Source organism: Podarcis pityusensis, assembly GCF_964106645.2.
Source record: "Podarcis pityusensis genome assembly, chromosome: 17".
Classification (NCBI taxonomy): Eukaryota; Metazoa; Chordata; class Lepidosauria; order Squamata; family Lacertidae; genus Podarcis; species Podarcis pityusensis.
The window spans coordinates 20,645,682-20,667,584 of NC_138042.1; the positions used below are offsets into that span (position 1 = coordinate 20,645,682).

At 42.5% G+C, this 21,903-nt stretch overlaps 1 protein-coding gene across 5 annotated transcripts in view; it reads left to right on the forward strand.

Annotated features, from left to right (window-relative positions):
- The window catches only part of KDM4C (lysine demethylase 4C), a gene marked incomplete at its 5' end in the record, with an annotated part of 196,664 nt that overhangs the window by 151,727 nt on the left and 23,034 nt on the right, over window positions 1-21,903 (forward strand). For 4 of the 5 annotated variants that reach the window (XM_080987737.1, XM_080987739.1, XM_080987738.1 and 1 more), the window contains 2 exons: window positions 8,189-8,374; window positions 14,562-14,732. In XM_080987737.1, coding sequence (XP_080843863.1) covers window positions 8,189-8,374; window positions 14,562-14,732 — 357 coding nt within the window. Of the gene's footprint in view, window positions 1-8,188; window positions 8,375-9,499; window positions 9,611-14,561; window positions 14,733-21,903 lie in introns of those variants that run through there. The other variant, XM_080987740.1, reaches the window with a different exon arrangement.

The window sequence follows — 21,903 nt, forward strand, 5'->3', positions numbered from 1 at the left end:
TTCTCCAATAGCGTAATGTGAAGACAGATTAGGTATATGGCTGCAAGGGATTCCATTCATTTCTTTGGTTGCAGTAGGCCCCAGAAGGGAGACTAATAGAGGAGATGAATACTGTCGGGTTAACTATGTTGTTGTTGTTTAGTCGTTTAGTCGTGTCCGACTCTTCGTGACCCCATGGACCAGAGCACGCCAATCACTCCTGTCTTCCATTGCCTGCCGCAGCTTGGTCAAACTCATGCTGGTAGCTTCAAGAACACTGTCCAACCATCTCTTCCTCTGTCGTCCCCTTCTCCTTGTGCCCTCCATCTTTCCCAACATCAGGGTCTTTTCCAGGGAGTCTTCTCTTCTCATGAGGTGGCCAAAGTATTGGCACCTCAGCTTCTGGATCTGTCCTTCCAGTGAGCACTCAGGGCTGATTTCCTTAAGAATGGATAGGTTTGATCTTCTTGCAGTTCAGAGGGACTCTGAAGAGTCTCCTCCAGCACCATAATTCAAAAGCATCAATTCTTCAGCGATCAGCCTTCTTTATGGTCCATGTACAAGTGCAAATTCACTTCAAATGTGACTTCTTACGTGTGAGTTTGGAGAGAAATATGAGTAAATCAGGAAGTGAGGCTTGCATACTTTAAAATTCCAAACAGCATTGCCACATACCATTTTAGAAGGGGATCCAGTAGTATTTATTATTATTATTTGACTTTACATTTAGATCTCAGTCAATGAGACTTTTCACCCTTCCTTGCTGTTTTGATCATAGAGTATGATCAGATTGGGAGATAACATGGTTATCTGAATGTGGGGTCTCCTATGAACTGGAAGATTAAGCTCACTTCAAATAATGCACTAGCTTCTCTTCATGGGCAGGGGGGAACTGGGTATGAAAGGACAACCAAAGCCCATTTATGATTGCTCCCTAGGGAGCATCACGGGGAAGTAAGGAAGCTGCTATCTGACAGGCTCCCCTTCTGGACTATGGCTCGTTCTTGTGAAAATAGTTGATGATCCATGAATTGTTCACCTCTAGCAATTCATAAAGGCATCTTTCTTTAAGCCTAACATACGGGTGACTTTTGTGGTTCACTAGAGAATTATGTAGAAAGGCTGCCTAGTGGCACAGGCTTCTTAAACCACATTGTCCACATCACTCATAAGATATTTACATCTGCAATGTGCTCCACTTCAGCAGATAAGACAAATGGCAGTGTCCCCTGCCATTACCCGTGTGCTTCAGAAATTTAACATTATCCTACCCAGCAGCAGAGAGCATTCACCTATATAATTTGCCATGGCCTCCTCCTGCCCAAAGCATAGGGACTCTGGTCAGTTCCTATTTCAGATCTTTAAGACACATTGAAGCACATAGTTGAAATGCCACTAGGCCAGCCTCAAGGTAGATGAAATTTTGATATGAATATTTGTATCACCATCAGAGTTCCCTGTCTTGAGTTTGACAAGATTCCTGTTTCTAAATATTTGAACATGCAAGTCTTAAATGTGACTGGCTGTCTCAAGACTCTTTCCATCTCTCTTGGTGGGGAGGAGTGTGTGTGTTTTTAATTTAAATTATCTCTTTTGAGGTTTGTAGGGGGAAAGAAAATATTTATCTTTTAGCTTATTGATATCAGCAGGCAAGCTAGCTAGTCTCAGAAGGATGGAAGGTTTATTGGTTAAGAGATGCAGGCACCCAGTTTGTGATAAAGGAATTCTTTGCATTTTTCCTCAGCAAAGTAAATTGCTTGTAGGATATTGCACAGAACTTAATCCTTTCAGAGCTGCATCTCAGTAAATCTGTTTTAAAATGCTGTCTGCTATTAAATAGTTAATGTTGTGTATGTATACACATGTATGTTAAATACAGAGATGAAACTGAATTCCATAAAGAAACTTCCTGGGAAACAGTCCAGAACTGTGTGCAGGATCTCTGTCCCTTCTAAATAGGCTCACTTCTACACAGACACATTTGTGGTCCTGAGTAAATTTTATATATTTGAAGGAGCATACCAGAAATGGGATGGATATATAGGAATCATAATTATCTTGCTACTTTTGGGGGTGTTTGCTATGCATTTTCATATCACTGGGCCACCTGACTATCGATCCAGAACTCATCATAGCATGCATGAGTGGATCTGCTTCGTGCTTCCTCACATTAGATTGCTGCCCAGAATATTATTTTTTCATGCCAGTTGCTGGTTCTATTCAATGAAAATTGCAGCTGGTAAAAGGTCCATGGTAGCATCTCAAGGGGGGAGTTTTCAGCTTAATAGTATAAAATTCCATGTCCCCACACTATTAAAACTATGCTATTGTGCGTCTTTGCAGCTTGCGTAACAGTCCTCAGCAACTCAGCATTTTGGCTAATCTACTTTATTTACATATAAACACACATGGAGCACTGCAACATGGCTCCCCTCTCTCTCTAGCATCAGACAGCAAAGAGAGAGAACAAAGGACAATAGTCTCACTTCACGGAACACAGTAACACAAACATCCTGTCTCTGTCACTTCACACTTTGTGGAGTCAAAACATACACATCCTGTCTCTGTCACTTCACACTTTGTGGAGTCAAAACATACACTGTCATGTGATAGACAAAAATCCTATGACTGCAATCATGGAGCAGAAATTCTGACACTGTCAACCTGTTCCTGTGAGTTCAGAATACATTTATGCTACCGTCCAACGGGCAGTGAAAGCCTCATCGTGGCCGTGCTTAGTGCAGTATGAAGCCTGCATATCACAAAGGATGTCTTCTATTCTTAACCAATCGCATCAAGGAGCCAATCAGAGTGGGCGAAATCGTGGTCTTTAGGATTGAAAGAAGGGAATCCCAAGAGCGCATTGGGTTTTGAAAATTCATGAAAAACAAAACAGAGACATCAAGTTCTTGACAAAGGGTGGCAATAACGCTGTTGATGACCAAGGCTTGTACATGCAAGGTCAGCACTGGCTGGAGAAGAAAGATGTAGTAGAACGAGCAAAAGGATTTGTGCCATGCATTGGAATAGTGACCATCCTTAAATTTAAGTACATTGTCCTCTTTCTACTGGACTTGTTTGTGCTAGTGCATCATCAAGAGTAGCCTGCAACCCAGAGAGGCCAGCTGGAGATGCCTTTTGGTCTGAGTAGACAGTGGTGTATGATGTATGTACATTTCACGGTTTCATAACCAAGTTTGGCTTTTGGCTTTTGTTTTTCTACAGCCATGTAACAGGAGAGTTGATTCCAGTATTTTGAATAGTTTGTCACATTACAGTGGTGCCTCGCAAGACGAAATTAATTCGTTCCACGAATTTTTTCATCTAGCGAATTTTTCGTCTTGCGAAGCACGAAATCCCATAGGAATGCATTGAAAATCAATTAATGCGTTCCTATGGTCAAAAAAAGTCCAAACAAAGCCAAATTTGGTACAACAAGAGTTTATTAAGTGCTCTTTAAAGTCACACATACTGTAAAGAGCATTTCAAAATTCAAACCCAGAATTTTTTTTAAAAAACAGCAGAGTGCCCAATGGTCACAGAAAATCATAAAAATGCAGGAAAAAAACCACAAGCTTCCAGATTCTTGCAAACCCCTCCCCAACACCAAGTCCTTGAATTCCAAACACCCCAACCCAAAATCCAAAACCCCCCCAAAAAGTTTTAAAAGCTTAACTTACCAAATGGCTGCAAAAGAAGTTTTGGGAAAGCTTCAAAAATCACCAAAGTCTTTAAAAACCTCAAAAAAGGCTACTATGTACACTGCGTTCTATGAGTTGCTCCTCAAAGTCAAGTCGCAACTGTATTAACGGTGTTAAGAAAAAGGAAACAAACTTGCAAGACGTTTTCGTCTTGCGAAGCAAGCCCATAGGGAAATTCGTCTTGCAAAGCAGCTCAAAAAACGGAAAACCCTTTCGTCTAGCGAGTTTTCCGTCTTGTGAGGCATTCGTCTTGCCGGGCATCACTGTATAGTATTTTTGTACACCAGTGAATTTTCATATTAAAAGCTTTAAGCAAAAAAGAAAAGAAAAGAAATGAATACATGTATGTTGAAATACACTGGTGGGAGGAAGTGGCTACTTACACACCTAACCTGGTTACTAGGAAGCAGTTATACAGGACGAGAGCAGGAGCCACTGCCTTGTAGGTGCTGATTTGAGTAAACCAATGGATCCGCAAAGGAACTCGACCAACATGCCATGACTTCATGTAACAACCACGGCAGAAAGTGTTTCTCTACTCATGGGCCTCTCTGCAGGCCAGGTGCAACTTATAGATCCTATTAAAAAAGAAACTAGCAAATTATTTAATAAAGAAATGAGGACTTATTCCTGTTGGGATACTGCCAGGGAGATAAAGTCCATCAAGGCCCCCAAGCCGTCTGCCGGACGATCCATCGACCTCCCGTAGGCACGCAGTATCAGCAATTAGCGACATGAGTTTCTAGAAAATATCTTGCCACATTCCAGAGCTCATGCACACTCTATCAGCAGATAATGCACAGCCAAAAGTTGCACTCAGGAGAGCATTATTTACAAGTTTATTCAGCGTTGATCAGAACACAGAAAAACATGACTGCCTGCTTTAGTGTCTACGACACACAGAGAGAAACGAAAGCAATAGAAAACATAAACATCCTGTGAACAGGAAATACGCAGACTCTGTGACTCACAGCCTGCTCCCTTTTAAGGTGGAACAGAAATATCCTAACAATTCCAACAGACTTTGGGAACTGACTGTTTTTAATGAAAGGTGCTGTGCTCTTTTTATTGTAATTTTGTGTAGCTTTTTTACTGGATCTTAAAAGTTTTTAATTCTATTGATGTTTAACAGTTTTTTAATGATTTAAAAATGTTTTTAGCTTTTCTTATTTAATTTGTAAGCTGCATTGAGCCCCTCTCAGGGAAAAAGGCAGGATATAAATGCAGTGATATTTTTCTAGTAAAAGAAGTGCCGTAACTCATCATGAACGCATCCCTTGTTCTCTTATAATGACTATGGCACCCACCTAAGAGGTGCCGTAACTGAGTTCTGGAGAATTTCAGCTAAAAAAAGCCCTGGATAAATATATGATGATTGTGATTAAGGCAGGGATGGGGAACCTGCAACCCTCCATATGTAGTTAGACTACAACTCTCATCATTCCTGACCATTGGCTATGCTTGCTGGGGCTGATGGGAATTGGAGTCCTGCAACACCTGGTGGGCTACAGGTTCTCTATTCCTGGGCTAAGGGGACAGTGGAGCCTGCCTTTAATTGGTGGTAATTTATTTTAAGGAATTCTGGTGAGTGATTGTTTGCTGTGAATAAATAATCTAGAAAACATTAAATAATATAACATATTGGATGCTGTATTTTAATTCTCTGACATGAAGAAATTCACTTACCTTTTAAAGTAACAGCAGGCTACAGAGATACTGCAGCTTTCAAAGGCGTATGAAGTCAGCAAGAATACATTGTAGTAAGAAACATTTTGCCTTTTGTGTCAAACAGGAAATGTAAAGTTTATAGAATCAATTGTAAATCCATATCAATTTGACATGCTAACTGCATTTCCCCTAAGAATGGTTTAAATAGGTTTAATTTAAGTATATAATTACAGAATGCTATTACATTTCATTTTTTTCTGTGGCAGTATGGCAAAACAAATGCAATTTCTGCATTTACAGTTTTGCAAAATCCCTCAACCTCCCTCATTCCTTAATGTTAGAAAATATAATTTAGTAAATTGGTAGATTTGTTTGTTGCTTGGTCTATTTTTACTTTTCTACTGAGGAGCCCAAAAATGAGGATAATAAGTTGAAACACAATTGATTTGAAACTTAATTAAGACAAGACAGAGTTACTTCCAGTAGATGGTTCAGTTGACAATGATGAAAGTGGTGGTATCTAGTTTGTTCTGGTTGGGATTGCAGTCCTTAAGAAATAGGTTTGCAGCTTGCGGGTATTATTAGACCTGGCACTACATGGTTACTGAAGTGGAGTCCGTGGTTCAGAGCAGTGTGATTGGTGCACAAGTCTGCAGTCTCTTCTCCAAAAACAATCTTTCCAGAGTGATCCATTCCCTGATAACATCTGGCATGACTAGTTCAAGACATTTTGGCATCGGATAACCCCAAAATTGGGCACACCTCCTTCCCACCAGGAAGGACAGGGCGAGTGAAGATTGAATTTAGGAACAAGGCAGGGGAGAAAGAGTAACATAGGGATCTGCTGCCCCCAGGGACCCTGCTGCCTGAGACAGTTGCCTCATGTGGCTGACCCTGACACCTGGGTTAGATTATAGTGGCATGTTATATGTGGGGTTGCTTCTGAAATAGCAACTGGTTCAGAATGTGATGGCCAGACTGCTAACTGGAATCTGCCATCCGAAGTAAATTTTGCCAATGAGTAAAGACCATAACCGACTCCCAGTTTGTTTCCAAACACAATTCGAATTTCTTGAGTTACCCTGTTAGCAGACCACTTGGAGCTGTTGGAAAATGCCCTGGGGTACCCCTTCAGCCCCCGAACTCCAAGCATCCTCCGGTATGCGCAGCTCTGGAAAAGGCATTTCCCTTCTTCTCCAGTGCGCTTCAGTGACATGTATCAAATGATATATGCCCACTAATCTTCTAGCATAACACAGCAAGAAGTGGGAGACATCGTAGAGCTAATCTACGTATATATTTACACACTATGTACAGACAAAGGAAGCATAGTGTCTTCTCTCTCCAGCTCTGAGAGAAGAACAGGTCACAAGTAAGAGCAAAAGTACAGTATAATAAGTACATACAGCGGAAGAGATAAGGCTGTCTTCTGTTCCCACACTCTTCCCAGACAGGCATGTGATTTACACCAATCTCATCTGCATCATCGGAGGCGTCAAATACTAACAGGGGCTTTACAGTATAGATTATCTTGAGAAGTTGGATCCTGCTAACAGAGGGTCCATGTTGCGCTCGGCCCCTGAAACTCTTTAGCCATTTGGCATCGTGGCAAAGGTTGGGGTATATATTTGGCAGTGTGACGTAGGGACCTTCTTTTGCTTCGCACTGCCGAACACTCGCTCACACACCCATTAATTAGGTCGTGTTTGGCCTTGCTTTGGACTTCGGTTGGTTGCCTGTTTTGGAACAGGGACCGGGTAGGAATTTTTCCCAATGTGGCAGATTGGCTGTGGCCACTTGGTTTTTGCCTACCACTTAGCAAACATCACAAGTTTGTAAGGTTTGGTGGTTAGGCATTGGTTTAGGGGAATGTGGGGAGGGGAGGTGCGGCCATCACTTGCCCCTCCAATGAATAGGGTATTCTGTTAAAGGAATCTGGGCGTCTGGATCTCATCCGAAGCCCAGAGAGGGGCTAGGGCCATGCCACGACCCCCGGGACCCCAGGGGTGAGCACCTGTCAATATACACTGACGGAGCTCCCCCTGCTGGTTGTTTACCCTTACAGGCTTCCAGCAGGGTGGGGCAGGAGCCAGATATAGTTTTGATACCAGTGCCTAAGTCAATACCAGTCACATTTGTGTATTCAATAAAGTTGTGGCCAAAATTTGCCCATTAACATTTAAACTAAATTCTGTCTCCACTGTGTCTTTATTTCCATGAGGGATGGGTTTTGGGGCTCGGAGCACAACTGCCTTCTTCTACCCATTTGTTTTGAGATATCAGCTCCATGTCTTTTGTCCTCAAAGTTTAGGACAGAATACATACCCGAAACATAGCCACTTTGTATCTACCTTGCTGTCTTCTAAGTGCCAGAATAACAGTGCAATCCTATTTATGTTTACTTACGTTTAGTGGGGGGAGATAAAACACACTGCCCTCATAAGATGGTTTACATACAGTTTTTTTTTTTTAAAAAATGGTATCAATAGCAATATTTATAATGTAAGCACTAATTTGAAAATGTTAATTAAAAAACCAGGCCCCACTGCTACATTAATGTCTCTTCTCTGTTTATGATGAGTTCAGTCTACATAGATAAAATTGCCACTGAACATAAGCATTTAACTGTGTACTAATTCACACAGCTGATTCAATATACATGACGTCTTAGAGCACATCCAAGCTTAACTTCCTTTGGAAAGGCATCCGAAAATGTGTGTGAGAGATGTGTTCAGTCTTAAGAACACAGATGTGTGAATTTAGGCATAGCTGATTAAACAGAAGTACCTGCTTGGCAGCTAAAATGAAGTTAATTGGAAATTCTCCTTTTGTGCCTACAGAAATGTATCTTCTGCCGACAAAGAATTAAGAAAATATCTGGCGCCTGCATCCAGTGTTCCTACGGACGTTGCCCAGCTTCTTTCCATGTTACATGTGCTCATGCCGCAGGAGTGCTGATGGAACCAGATGACTGGCCTTATGTTGTCTATATCACATGTTTCAGGCACAAAATCAGTCAAAATGTGGTAAGGATTTGCATAATTTAATTCCCGTATTATTTTTCCCCATAGGCTGAACCAGGATAAAAAACTTGCTAGTTCCTGGCTGTCACAGAACAATGAGAAAATGCCAAGACTGTATGGACTGGGTTTGAAAGGCAATGAATGATAGTTGTGTGCAGTGGTAAATTAATTTCATAGAAAGAGAGTTACTGTTTTAAATGCTAAGCCCAGACAAGTCAGGGCTTTTTGCTCGGTGCTAAGCAAATGCATGTAGTTTGAGAAACTCTCTTCATTGTTTCATATCTCATTATCCGGAGCTGAGCTCTGGCATTCAAAGCAAGTCCTGAGTCTGAGAAAGGCTTGGCTCAAATTAAATCCACACTATATCACTTTAAACTGATGAACGCAGTCTTGCTCTGAGGTAGGATAAAATTAAGCTGTAGGATTCTACCATTCCTCCTTGTGATCTGGACACTACATACAGTGTAGAACCACATTCATAGCTTGTGGTCTGCTAAACCCCCTAGATCCCTTTTTACATGTACTGCCTTCAAGTCTAGTCTCTCCCATACTGTAGTCTCATCTGATTCTTCCTGCCTAAATGCAGAACTTCACGTTTATCTTTGTTGAAATTCATGTTGTTAGCGCCTCATTCTCCATCCTCTCAAAATTATTTTTGAATCTGGTTTCTGTGTTTGCAGGTATTAGCTACCCCACCCAGTTTGGTGTCATCTGCAGATTTGATGAGCACCCCCCCACACTTTCTGCCAAGTCATTTATAAAGAAGTTAAACAAGACTGGGCACAGACCAGAACTCGGCAGCCCCCCATTGATCATTTCATATATACCAGGCATGTCCAACTGGTCGATTGCGATCTACTTGTTGACCGTGGGGCGTCCCTGGTCGATTGCATGATCCTGATGGAGCCCCCCCAAAAAAGCTCAGCAACTCTGAACAATCCTCCCCCCCAAAAACTCAAAAACTTTGGTCAATCCAGTGGGTAGCTCACTGCCATTTTTTTTATAGTGGGAGTAGATCGCAGTCTCTTGGGAGTTGGACATGCCTGATATATACAAATCATAGACTTCCTGATGACACCATCTGTGTAGCCAGTCATTCACTTGCACTGTACTTCTGTCTCTTCTGAGGCCATGACCTTCAACAAGGAAGGAGTGATGAAAACACCACCTGTGTCCCAGTGTCCTTCACCTTTCTACTCAGAGTCTCATAGCGATGTGCAGTAGGTTTAGTGCCATGCCTGCCATTGTTACTTGTTCCCACATGTTTCAGCAGCAAGGGATAAAAGTCAGTGGGTTTGACGAGACTTTATCATGTCAAAAGGGAACTATTTCAAAGCCAGTTTTTCTAAGGACTGTGAAGTTGACCTTCTTTCCAAGGGCTGAAGTGCCATAACATGTGTTATTTATCATAGGTCTTCCAGGACCTATATAATCACTATAAAAATAACAGAAAAGGTTAGCTTTCTGTCCTCATACATAGGAGGCAAGATAAAACTTTATAATACTTATTCATAGTATTTCATTTCCACACAGAAGGCCAAGATTACCTTTCTTCTTCATTGTGATTTGCTGTGGCTCATATTTTTATATGACTACCTTAGTTCATTCATCGCTCATGTTACACAAAAGAAATCGCGCTGTCCAAACCGCAGCTTGCACAGTAATCCAGAAAATGCCACAGATGTTTATCTAATCTAATTCAGTTCTTTGCATAACAGCTGTCCCTCTGATCAAAAATTGCATTCTTTGCATCTATAAATTCTTAGGCTTCTGTGGTAGAAAATCTTTTTTGGAACATGTTTATCAATAACACTTTCTGTGAGATACATTTTTCCAGGAATGGGAAATCGAAAACGCTTAACGCACTTTCCACGTTGGGGTAAATTACTGTTTTCTGAACTTTTAGTGACATTTTTTTTAAAAAACCAAACACAATCCACCAGCAGAGGACTGCACACAGCATCTGTCTCCACCAGTGGTGGGCAGCACTGACTTTCCAGGGCAAACATAGGTCCAGGAAAAATGGGAGCAGATCCACAAATCCTTAAATGACTCACCAAGAGTCAAGTGTGCAGGCAGATGTATAGAAGGGACAGTTGCTAACCTGGTACCTTTCAGCTTTTTCTGGACTACAGCTTCCAGCCAGCACAGTGGAAGGGCACCAGGTTTGCAAAAGCTGCAGTGAGGCTGAAGGCAGCTCAGCATAGGGAGTGGCTCATACCAAAACAATCAAATTATATTTATGATGAATTGGAGTAAGTGAACATTTCACCCATGAGAAGTTCTAGATTTAGGTTATTAAAACACACTCACATTTTTATTAGTTTTTATACAAATACAAGAACCATTAAACACTTACATGGTGTTTGCTTTATCCGTGGACTCTAGACATAAACTTACACATTCAACATTGAAACATATTAGATTCAGGTTTGAGGAGTCCCTTGGCAAAGCATCCTTTGGGGGTCCCTCTCCTTCATCCTTGGGCCTTGTCAGGCTTACCTGGTGGTGGTAGTGTTCCAAACAGCAGTGGGCAGCTGGGTCTAGCTTTAGTTTTAATTTCACACCATGTCACAGAGCAATGCTATGCTAGGGACATTGCGGAAATGTAATGGTGGCTAGAACCAGTTGGCTGGGGCTACTGAGAATGCCAAGATGGGGTGGGGCAGGGCAGAGTATCTACGTTTGTGTTGAGGCCCTAGCAGCTGCCCAAGGATGCCCTGGCTACAAGTGCTACTGACCACTGCTGAATTCTGCACCACTTCTGCTCTTATTTCCTGATATATAGTTCATTATGACTTACCCCTTTCAATGCACAGGGCTGAGAAGTGAGAGGGGAACTCGGGATCTGTGGACATCAGGGGCCCTGGACTCTTCTTGGACTGCTTGCTCCATTTTTCACCCGTACAGCAAGAGCCATTCTGGTTCCAAACCTGGTTAGGTGTGACCCCTGGTTAACCACTGCAGATACAATGCCTAGCTACCACAGTTTCATGCTGGCAGGAAGAGAATGGGGTCTTTGCATTTAAGTAGTACAGGGCAAGGTGTAGGTAATATGAATTTCTTCAAGGACACACCTATATATACAACCATAATTCCACAATCAATGGAATATTGATAAAGGCCCATCTTTTAAAAATCAAATCCACTATGTATTGCTGTGTTAAAGCAATGAGACATGGTTTAATCCAAATCGTTTACTGCAGTGTTTCAAAGTATTTTGATATATTCATCTTGTAGGTACTCGCGATTTAGTTCTCCGAATGTATTGAATAGTTTGCTGCTCTCAAAGGTTACAATCATTAGGTAATAAAGGGCAGGTAATCAGTCTGCATATGTCACATTTTTTTTTCAGCTAAGTAGATTTCTAATTTTGAAACATCTTCCTCTCTAAATCAGTTATACATTTGAACATTTCCTGTTTTCTCTACATTTTATTATCTGGCTATAGCCATAGGCTTTATTAATTTTGGCATATACACAAAGTGAAATGTGCTACATGCAGCATGTGGTACAGATTGGTGAGTGGGTTGATTTGCAGTTACCTGAAACACATACCCCCTTCTTCGTCTTACCTTTCAACAGGTTATAAGTGCTGCAGTGCAAGCAGCAGAGAGAGAGGGAAGACACTCTCTCCATTTATCTCCTTTCTCAGACATTCCATGTACCGATTAGCAGCCTGCTGGGTGATGGAAACCAGTGGCTCATGAGAATGCATGAGACAGAGATCTCCTTGGCCTGGCACACTGCTACCCTGTGCCCCAGAGCAACGGAGAATGAAGCAACCCTAAAGATGTTGTTTCTCACCGTATATATCATAAGGCCCTACCCAAATGTAGCAACTGGTTTGAAAATGTGATGAACCCTTGGACATTTTTGTAATAGATACGAGCTTTCTTTAATCTACGCTTTATCTACTGGAAGCTGATACACTCATTTTGATTGCAAGTGGCGATTGCAGAAGCCTGTGTGGCAGTGTGACACATGCTAATGATTCCATGCTTCTGAAACTGCAGGCAAAGCAGGTACCTGCATGCATCCTCAGGACCGCTGTGAGCCATGATTTTCATCTCCAGTTCTGCAAGCAAACAAATGTATATCTGTGCATAGGATTTTAGCATCAGTAAAAAGATCTTTGGAGTTGTATGTGGCTTTCAGAGACACCTTAAGCAGAATGACTATAGCATTTTGACAGACTGTCACTTCAATAGGATGCTGCTGCTACTGCAACCATTTCTCTATTTAGTGTTGGTGGTAAAGGCGTCGGCAATACTGTTCTCAGGAGCTCTTTAGGGAATGCAAGAGGCATTGCTGAATGTGTGACTGGTAGGAAGGACTCGCCAAGCAAAGCCTCTTGCATTGTCAATGCTGTATTGTCTCCTTTCAGCCATGAAGGTGGCATTGACAGCCATATGGAATGGATGATAGGTAGATGTGGAGGAAAGCAGTGGGGTGGGAGCTGGGACTTAGCAAGAGAAGGGAAGCAGCCAGGCCCATGCAGGGGGGGCGGGGAAGCCGGGCACATTTGCCCTGGGCCTTGGTGGGGCTAAGCCAGGGACCAGCTGCTTTTTTTGTTTGAGTTTATAACTTTATTCTAACAAGACTCCCGCCTCAGGCCTCAGAAGCCGCTGCAACCTCTGCACAGACCTGGAAGCAGCTGCAGATTATTAGGAAGTGGGAAGAGAGTGAAAAACAAGCAAGATGGAATAGCAAAGCCACAACTCTCTCTCACCCCATGTACATTTCATATGAGACCTGCTGAATTGATCGTCTGTTTACTAGCCCTCAATAAAACACTTGAAACAAGACAAATTATATTTTATCAATTTCAGTTAAAAGCTCACCTACCACCACGTTTTCTGTTCAAGTTCTTGACTCTAGAAGCGAGTGGCTTGGGCTAAGGGAGATGTTTCTAAACAGTTGCTTTCTGACAGTTGTGGCTGTGGCAAAGAAGGCCTTCATTCATCTGTTTATTTCATAAAATTTATACACCACTTGCTTGTTAAAAAACAACAACCCTCAAAGCAGTTTAGAAAAGATAAAACAGCAAAATCAATAAAAAATTGCAACCCTACTTTAAAGTACAGTGGTACCTCAGGTTAAGTGCTTAATTCGTTCCGGAGGTCCGTTCTTAACCTGAAACTGTTCTTAACCTGAAGCACCACTTTAGCTAATGGGGCCTCCTGCTGCTGCCGCGCTGCCGGAGCCCGATTTCTGTTCTTATCCTGAAGCAAAGTTCTTAACCTGAAGCACTGTTTCTGGGTTAGTGGAGTGTGTAACCTGAAGCGTATGTAACCTGAAGCGTATGTAACCCGAGGTACCACTGTATCAAAAAGTTAAAATACTAAAAGAGATGAATATTACTTCAACTTTCTAAGCACCTGGGTAGGCTTGTCTAAACAGAAATGTTTTTAGCAGGCACCAAAAAGAGTACAGTGAAGGTTCTTGATCTCAATAGGCAGAGAGTTCCAAAGTTGTAAGTGCTGCCATACTGAACGATTTCATAAATGTGGAACGGGTATTATGTGGCACCTACAGCAGTGCCAAAGGGACGCGGGTGGCACTGTGGGTTAAACTACAGAGCCTAGGACTTGCCGATCAAAAGGTTGGCGGTTCGAATCCCTTCAAAGGGGTGAGCTCCCGTTGCTCGGTCCCTGCTCCTGCCAACCTAGCAGTTCGAAAGCACGTCAAAGTGCAAGTAGATAAATAGGTACCGCTCCGGCGGGAAGGTAAATGGCATTTCCGTGCACTGCTCTGGTTCGCCAGAAGCAGCTTAGTCATGCTGGCCACATGACCCGGAAGCTGTACGCTGGCTCCCTCGGCCAATAAAGCGAGATGAGCGCCACAACCCCAGAGTCGGCCACGACAGGACCTAACGGTCAGGGGTCCCTTTACCTTTACCTTACAGCAGTGCCAATTGAAGTGGTCATGTGGTCACATGTAGGGTAAGGTGATCTCGTAGTTGTAAGCTGGTCTCAATTTTTTAAGGGATTTATATATCAATAGTAATACCTCAAACTTGGTCTGATAGCAAATCGGCAATCAGTTCAGATCTCTGAGCACAGGTCTTTCATGAGTCCTGGTCATCAGACACAAAGAATCCTTAGATGTACAGGACCCAGTGAATTGAAACGAGTGAGACATATTTTGTGACTGATATAACAATGTGTGTTTAATTCTTGCTTTCTAGAAAACCAAAGCCTTCGAGAAAACAGTCTCAGCCGGCCAAACTGTCATAGCGAAACACAGGAACACACGGTACTATAGCTGCAGAGTAAAAGAAGTTACATCTCAAGTTTTCTACGAAGTCATGTTTGATGACGGTTCCTTCAGCCGGGACACCTTCCCTGAAGACATTGTGGTAAGTATTTATTTTAAGAAACTGATTTTTATTTTTATTTTTGAAAGTTAAATAAGGAAAATTGAACAATTTCTTCTGACCTTTCAACAGGGATAATTAACTTAATATTCTGCTCGTGTTTGTTATTTCTTGCTGCAGAGAATTATTACTTTCTCAGGGGCTTCCCAAACTTGTTTGTTCTAATTAGTATCCACCATTTCGTCAAATGAATCAAAACTAATCTTCCAAAGTCTTTTAATTAAATAAGAAGTATGTTTTTAATAAAAGATATTAGAGTGGGAATTCCACATATTGTAATGTGTCTCTGAGAGATAATATTACAAAATTCCTTGATGAATTGAGAAAAAGCCCATGTTCAAATATGTAATAGGCAGAACGGTTCTCATGAATCTAGTATGATGACTTGTTTACATCTTGGATGTGTCTGTAAGATTCCATTGCCTAATGATACTAAATCAGAAGGGAAATGGCATTGTTTGCAACATTTCACAACATGCATTTCAGTGCATGTTTAAACCAACATTTTATTATAGCAATTAATCAGCGCTTCATGTTCTTATATGGTGCAGTAAATTCAGGGTATTCTGCCTTGCCTCGCATGTAACACAACTTGCATGCACTCTGGTATTGTGGTTGGTCCCTTTGTACTTTTCTCATCCTGGGAGTGCTGCATCTTGGGCTGATGTCTGGCCTCCTGTCAAAATTCTTCAGGCTCCATTACATCAGTCAGATGTTGCCAGGATATGGCAGCAATACATTTATTCCTCAGGCAGGCCCTCTCCCTTTCTGTCCCTTGTGCTTCGGAAAAGAAAAAAAAGTTGCAAAGCTGGCTTAGCATCTGGTTTTAGATGTTTAAAAATACTGAAAGGGTTTCTGAGCACAATTCAAAATGTTGGTCCTGAACTTTAAAGCCCTAAACGGCCTCGGCCCAGTATACCTGAAGGGGCGTCTCCACCCCCATCGTTCAGCCCAAACACTGAGGTACAGCATTGAGGGCCTTCTGACAGTTCCCTTATTGCGAGAAGTGAAGTTACAGGGAACCAAGCAGGAAGCCTTCTCCGTAGAGGCACCCACCTTGTGGAATGCCCTCCAACCAGATGTCAAAGAAATAAATAACTACCAGACTTTTAGAAGACACCTGAAGGCAGCCCTGTTTAGGGAAGCTTTTAATATTTGATGGATTACTGTATTTTAATCTTTTGTTGGAAGCCTCCCAGAGTGGCTGGGGAAACCCAGCCAGATGGGTGGGGTATAAACAAACAAACAAACAAACAAACAAACAAACAAACAAACAAACAAACAAACAATAATTATTATTATTATTAAAGAGTGGACTTCAAACTCCTAAGGTATAACAGTCCTGAGAGCCAACTGTTGAACTCTTTAGCCAGTGCAGAGTATGTGATTTTGGGCCATTGTTTTTGTGATATGCATGATTGATAAGTCATCATCTTGAATCTTGTACATTATCTGACAGTTGGGGTCTTTTGGATGGATTTGTATATAAACAATACTTTTTTAAATATCTGCTGTGATTTCAGGCCCACATTTTGGTTTGCTTGTGAAGTCTTCTTGAGGTGTTAGAAGACTAGCCAGTAAAGATGTCTACCTATCTTGCAGACCAGTCCTGTTTTGCTAATCTCCATGTCCATGTGTCATATTATCCTGGGAATCTCTCCTACTGCATTTAAATAGGTTCACCTCCCAATAGTGACCACTTTGTCATTGTTCCGGTACCTGAAGGACTATAAACACTCAGTCCCTCTGGAAACCTCATCAGCGACCAAAATAAGAGGGATCAAATGGTCGGAGGCTGTGGCCCAAAAATACCAGGATTTTTTCCATAGGGAAATCACTGCCTATCTATCTCAAATAACTACTGATTTACAAGATTCCAATTCGGTTTTGAAACTTTTTAACCTTCTTACAACAAACCTTACCACTTTTTTTACATTACCTCCTCAAAAGGCGAAAGTGGCGCATTGCAGTGCTGGGGCCCCTTGGTTTAACACCTCTTGCAAACAAGCAAGATCCCTTCTTCGTTCCATCTATAATGAATACAAAAATTCTAATGCCCAGGCTCTACCATCCTCCTATTTACAAGCCAAAAGAGCATACAAACAGACTTTAAAACTGGCCAAACGTGAGTGGTATCTAAAGCGTTGGCAAGCCTTGATTGCGGCCTCTAGATCCCGCAGACCACAGGAATTTTGGGCTTTGATAAACAAAAGAGGAAGGAAGTACCCACTGACGATTATCCCTGCGCCCACATGGGAACAATTCTTGAGTAAACATTTCTCCTTGGCAGAGGAATCCAACTCATCCACTGAATTCCGAGCCGACCATCTACCTTTGTGGCCCTCTACCGACCCAGACCTGATAATGGACTTGATATTAGATCTGAAAACGGGCAAAGCCCCCGGGCCGGATCTAGTCCCTGCTGAGGCTATTGTTGCGCAACCGAGGTGGTGGGCTGAAATCCTGGCCAAAGTCTTTGATGCAATTAATTCTACGGGGCTTATCCCTAGGTCATGGAAGGAGGCCGTGATCGTGCCAGTCCATAAAAAGGGTCCCCCTGCTGACCCGGAGAACTATCGGAACATCAGCCTTTTGTCTATCATAGGGAAAATCTATGCAAAATTTTTGCTGTCTAAGCTGTCCCATTGGGCAAACGACTCAAATTTGATTGGCCACGAGCAAGCGGGCTTTAGGAACAATTATTCGACCACTGACCATATGGTAATTATGTATCATCTTGCCAGAAAATATTCTGCCCCGAGTCGGGGGCGCCTATGTGTCGCTTTCATAGACCTAAAGGCCGCCTTCGACAGTATCCCAAGAAACTGTCTATGGAAGAAATTAGAGAGATGGGGCATAGATAGAAGGCTGTTATGGCTTATAACCCAATTACACCATGGGTCGTCGGCTAGAGTGAGACTCACACCGGCGGGAAACCTATCCAACGAGGTCCCAATAAACAGAGGTGTGCGCCAAGGCTGCATTTTGGCCCCACTCCTCTTCAACTTGTTTATTAGCGATATGAAGCTCTTTCTGAATGAGTCTCAAGCCAACATTCATGCCCCCCGCCTAGCTGATTTTCGCTGCCCTCTGCTCCTATATGCCGACGATGCAGCGATCCTTTCCTACTCTAGAGTCGGTTTATGCAGAGCTCTAAAGATTTTTGCGGCTTATTGCAAACTCAACCATCTGACAATTAATCATGGGAAATCTAAAGTCCTGGTCTTTACCAGGTCTCGGAAAACTTACAGCTGGAAGTTAGATGGAGTCCAATTAGAACAGGTTTTCAAATTTAAATACCTGGGAGTCTTTTTTCACTACAACCTAAGCTGGAAGCCACAGATACAGTATTTACTAAACAAAGGGAAAACAATACTTTATACTCTACTCCAATTTTTTGCGGCCGACGGAGCCTCCCACATCCCTTCTGCATTGAAGGTGTACCATGCAAAAGTGGTTTCCACCCTCTGTTATGCTGCCCCGCTCTGGGCCCCAGGGTCCAATTTAATATCGTTGGGGACATTGCAGAATCAGTTTCTCCGTCGCCTCCTGAAACTCCCCATGTGTGTGAGCAACGCAGCCATACGTCTGGAGTTAAGGATTGCATCATTGGAGACTGTCATCTGGAAGCGAGTCTTTGGTTATTGGCTGTCCAGCTGGCATAGGCTTCCCGACCATTACCTTTTTCAGTGCCTCTGGCGGGACGACTTTGTCAATCCGTGGGTAGGAAAAATCCATACCAAACTTCTGAGCATCGGAATTTCCCCAGCAGACTCCTTAAAGATGAACTTACGCTCAGCCAAAAGCCTTATTGAGCAAAGATTAGCAGACATTGAAAATCAACACAACCTCGCCGGGGGTGGGGGTGTCTGCTCCCCCAGGTATCACGGAATAACCCCACCACTTGGCCTTCCATCATACATGTCATCTCTTTCATCTGTACCACACCAACTTGCATTTATTTGTGCAAGGTTCAATGTCCTTCCATCGAACCTGCTGAGCCACAGATTTTCCAAGGGTTTGGTGTCTCCGCTATGCGTGTGTGACGGGAAAACTGTTGATTCTCTCCCACATATAATGTTCAACTGTCCCCTACATAGCATAGCCAGGACTAAATTCCTGGGTCCTGCTTTACTGCGCTTGGTTGGCAGGCCTGTTGAGTCACATGCCGCACTACTTTTGCAGGATACAGATCCTTCTGTAACTCTGCAGGTGGCGAGATTCCTGAATGCGGTTATCTCACACACAAAAACCACCAAAAACAACAACAACATCAAAAACTAATCGGACAGTTTTGAAGAGAGTGCATGTCGGATCTTGTCTTCAGTTTTCCTTTTTCTGGGATCCGTCCCTTGGAGCTCTCCGGGCCCCAAGCTATTATCTGGCTCTGCTTAATGACCCACCCCTGCATCATGGTGTTCACCTTCTGGTGCCGAATATATCGGTCTTTATGCCTCTGTGCTTTTATGTTTGTACATCCTTTATGGGCTAATAGCCGTAAATAAATAAATAAATAAATAAATAGGTATCTTCTAGAGAAACAGGAACTTCTGTCAGATGTTTGTGTAAGAGGCCTATGAGCTCCAACTACAATGAATAAGGATTACACAGGTTTTATATGGTCAACTCAGGATTTGAGTTGTGAGTCTAGTGCCTACCTAATAAACGAAAAAGGCTGCAGAATTGTGCTCACATGGTGGGATTGATAGCAAAGAACTTCACATGTGGCGTTCAGTTTGTAGATAACAACTGTAGGAAAAATGAGTGCTATTGACATTGAAGAACTATAAAGAGAATTAACTATTGGAGGCAGGAAGATTGATGAGACACAACAAAGAATGAAAGTGTTAGTTTGGCTCCACTGTCCTAATTTGGCAGACAGATAGTACTGTGGGTTTTTTTTAAAAAAAGCATTGGTCATGTATTTTCCTTTGCTAATTGCAAATATAAAGCATAGAACATGGATAGCTGGAGCTGGATAGCTCAGCTGGTTAGAGCACGGTGCTGATAATGCCCAAGTTGTAGGTTCAATCCCCATAAGGGACAGCTGAATATTCCTGTATTGCAGGGGGTTGGACTAGATGATCCTCAGGTTCCCTTCCAGCTCTATGATACTATGATTCTATGCTGTGGGCAGGGAGAATCACAACACATTTTGTTCCCTCTACTGTCACTGGATAGAGCACAATGAAATTGGCCAAGGTGTTATGATCTTCAGGCTAGGTCAGTATGCTGCAAGCCTGCTATCATAAATGTCCGTCTTGTCTCGCCTGTAGGTATGCATGCTGATCTCTGCTGTTGTCTTACATTGATTTCAGGAAGGAAAGCTGTCCTTCAAACATTATTAGCAGAGATTATACTGTTTTCCTTGCTAAGTCCTTACTTATAAAAAGGTCTAATACCTTTTTTGGAAGTATAACGCTCAAAGTGGGGCAGTTTCAAAGCAGTGTGTGATGGATTTAGCTGTTCACCTCTCACTGGTGATAAAGGAAGCCGTGCAGCTAAATTCCTGCTACGGCCCTTTGAAAAGCTACTTCTTTGTTTGGAATATTATAAAAAGCATCATTAATGATTGAGGATGCCTTGATTTAAGGAACATCGAGATATATGAGGCTGTGTTTCTTAGTGGAAGCCACCGTTTTCTTTCCACCTGCATCAAAGCTTGAGCTGTGGGAGAGAGGAAAACTGCTTACCACCCAAGTGGGGTGGTTTGATTTGGTGCTAAAAGGAAATGTAATCAGGCCTGGATATGCCTCAGTGCTTCTCAGATAGTAGAGGAACAACATATAATTGTTTGAAGCAAATGCCAAAGAACTTTCAGATTCCGTAGAGAAATCTTTGTGTGTTTTCATTAGATAATATACCTGTAGCATCAGTAACAGGAAGGATTCCTCCCCCCCCCAAAAAACCTGCCTTCCTAATCCGTGCAATGTGCATATCAGGTGTTAGTGCCACTGGGAGGACTTATTCATCAAATTTTGTGCGACGGCAATGTTGCTGCCTATTGAAGAAGCTATTTCTCTAATCTGTTTCCCTGTTCAGCTAGCTCACAAAGATAGCAAAAGCTTTCTGCTTTACGTGTTCAAGCCACTGCACAATTTCCGTTCAGTTCACAATTGCATTTATGGGAGACAAGCCACCATTTCGTGTCTGTACAGCCTTTGGTAAGATTGCTTGCAAGGAGAAAGAAGGGGATTTGGGGAAACTGCAGCCTCCCCCCCAGATTTTCAGTTCCTTGGTTCATACAGGTCAGGGAAGACACAGTCTTTGTTTCTACTGCATGTTTTGAAATTTACAGCAACGTTTACCAAATCCAACAGTCCAACTTTGTTAAGCATACCTATTCAAATCAATGAGAATGATTCATGAATGCGTCTCCAGCTTACCCTAAGTTATTTTTAACTTGAGGAAGTATGAAGAGCATTTTGGTGGTTTTCCAGTCATCCCTGGAGAGAAAGAAACTTGACCAAAAAAATTCAGATGTGGATCGTGTGTGTGAATTCCTCTAGTTCTCAGCCACTATATCTAAGACCAGAATCGTTTGCCATTGTAGATTAGATCCTGAATTCTGTACATACAGTTCTGAACATTACTCCCTAATATTTTTGGAAGAGAAGCATGTAGCAATAACTTTATCCTGTAGTCTGTCCTCACATGCCTGTCATTACCCAGTGGCTTGGACACTGACACACACAGAGAGAGGGGTCAGCTGTGCCAATAGTACCAGCCCTGACACAGCCTGAGTTGAGCAGCCTGGAGCCATCTGAATATGGAACCCCCAACCTGGACTCCCAGAGATTGCATCTCCTGAGCCAGATCCCTCCCCCACCCCATGGAACCAATACCCCCTATTCCAAGAGCCAGAAATAATGAAATATCAAGGAGTGTTGAACTTGAGGGCTGCTACTTTAAGAATCTCCATTGTCCATCAAAAGGAAAGGACCTAGGAGAGGTAGGCCCAGTAGCTATAAAGGGGCTCAGTTTGAACTCATTGCCTGTTGCAACATGTAGTCTCTTCCCTAGGACATGTCTCTGACAGCTTTGGCTAAGTCCTAACTCCTAATCTCTGAGTAATTACTGCCCCTGCTTGCCAGTCATCTGCTCTGGTTGCCTGCTTCAGAATGCTGCCTGACCCACTTCCTCCAGACACTCT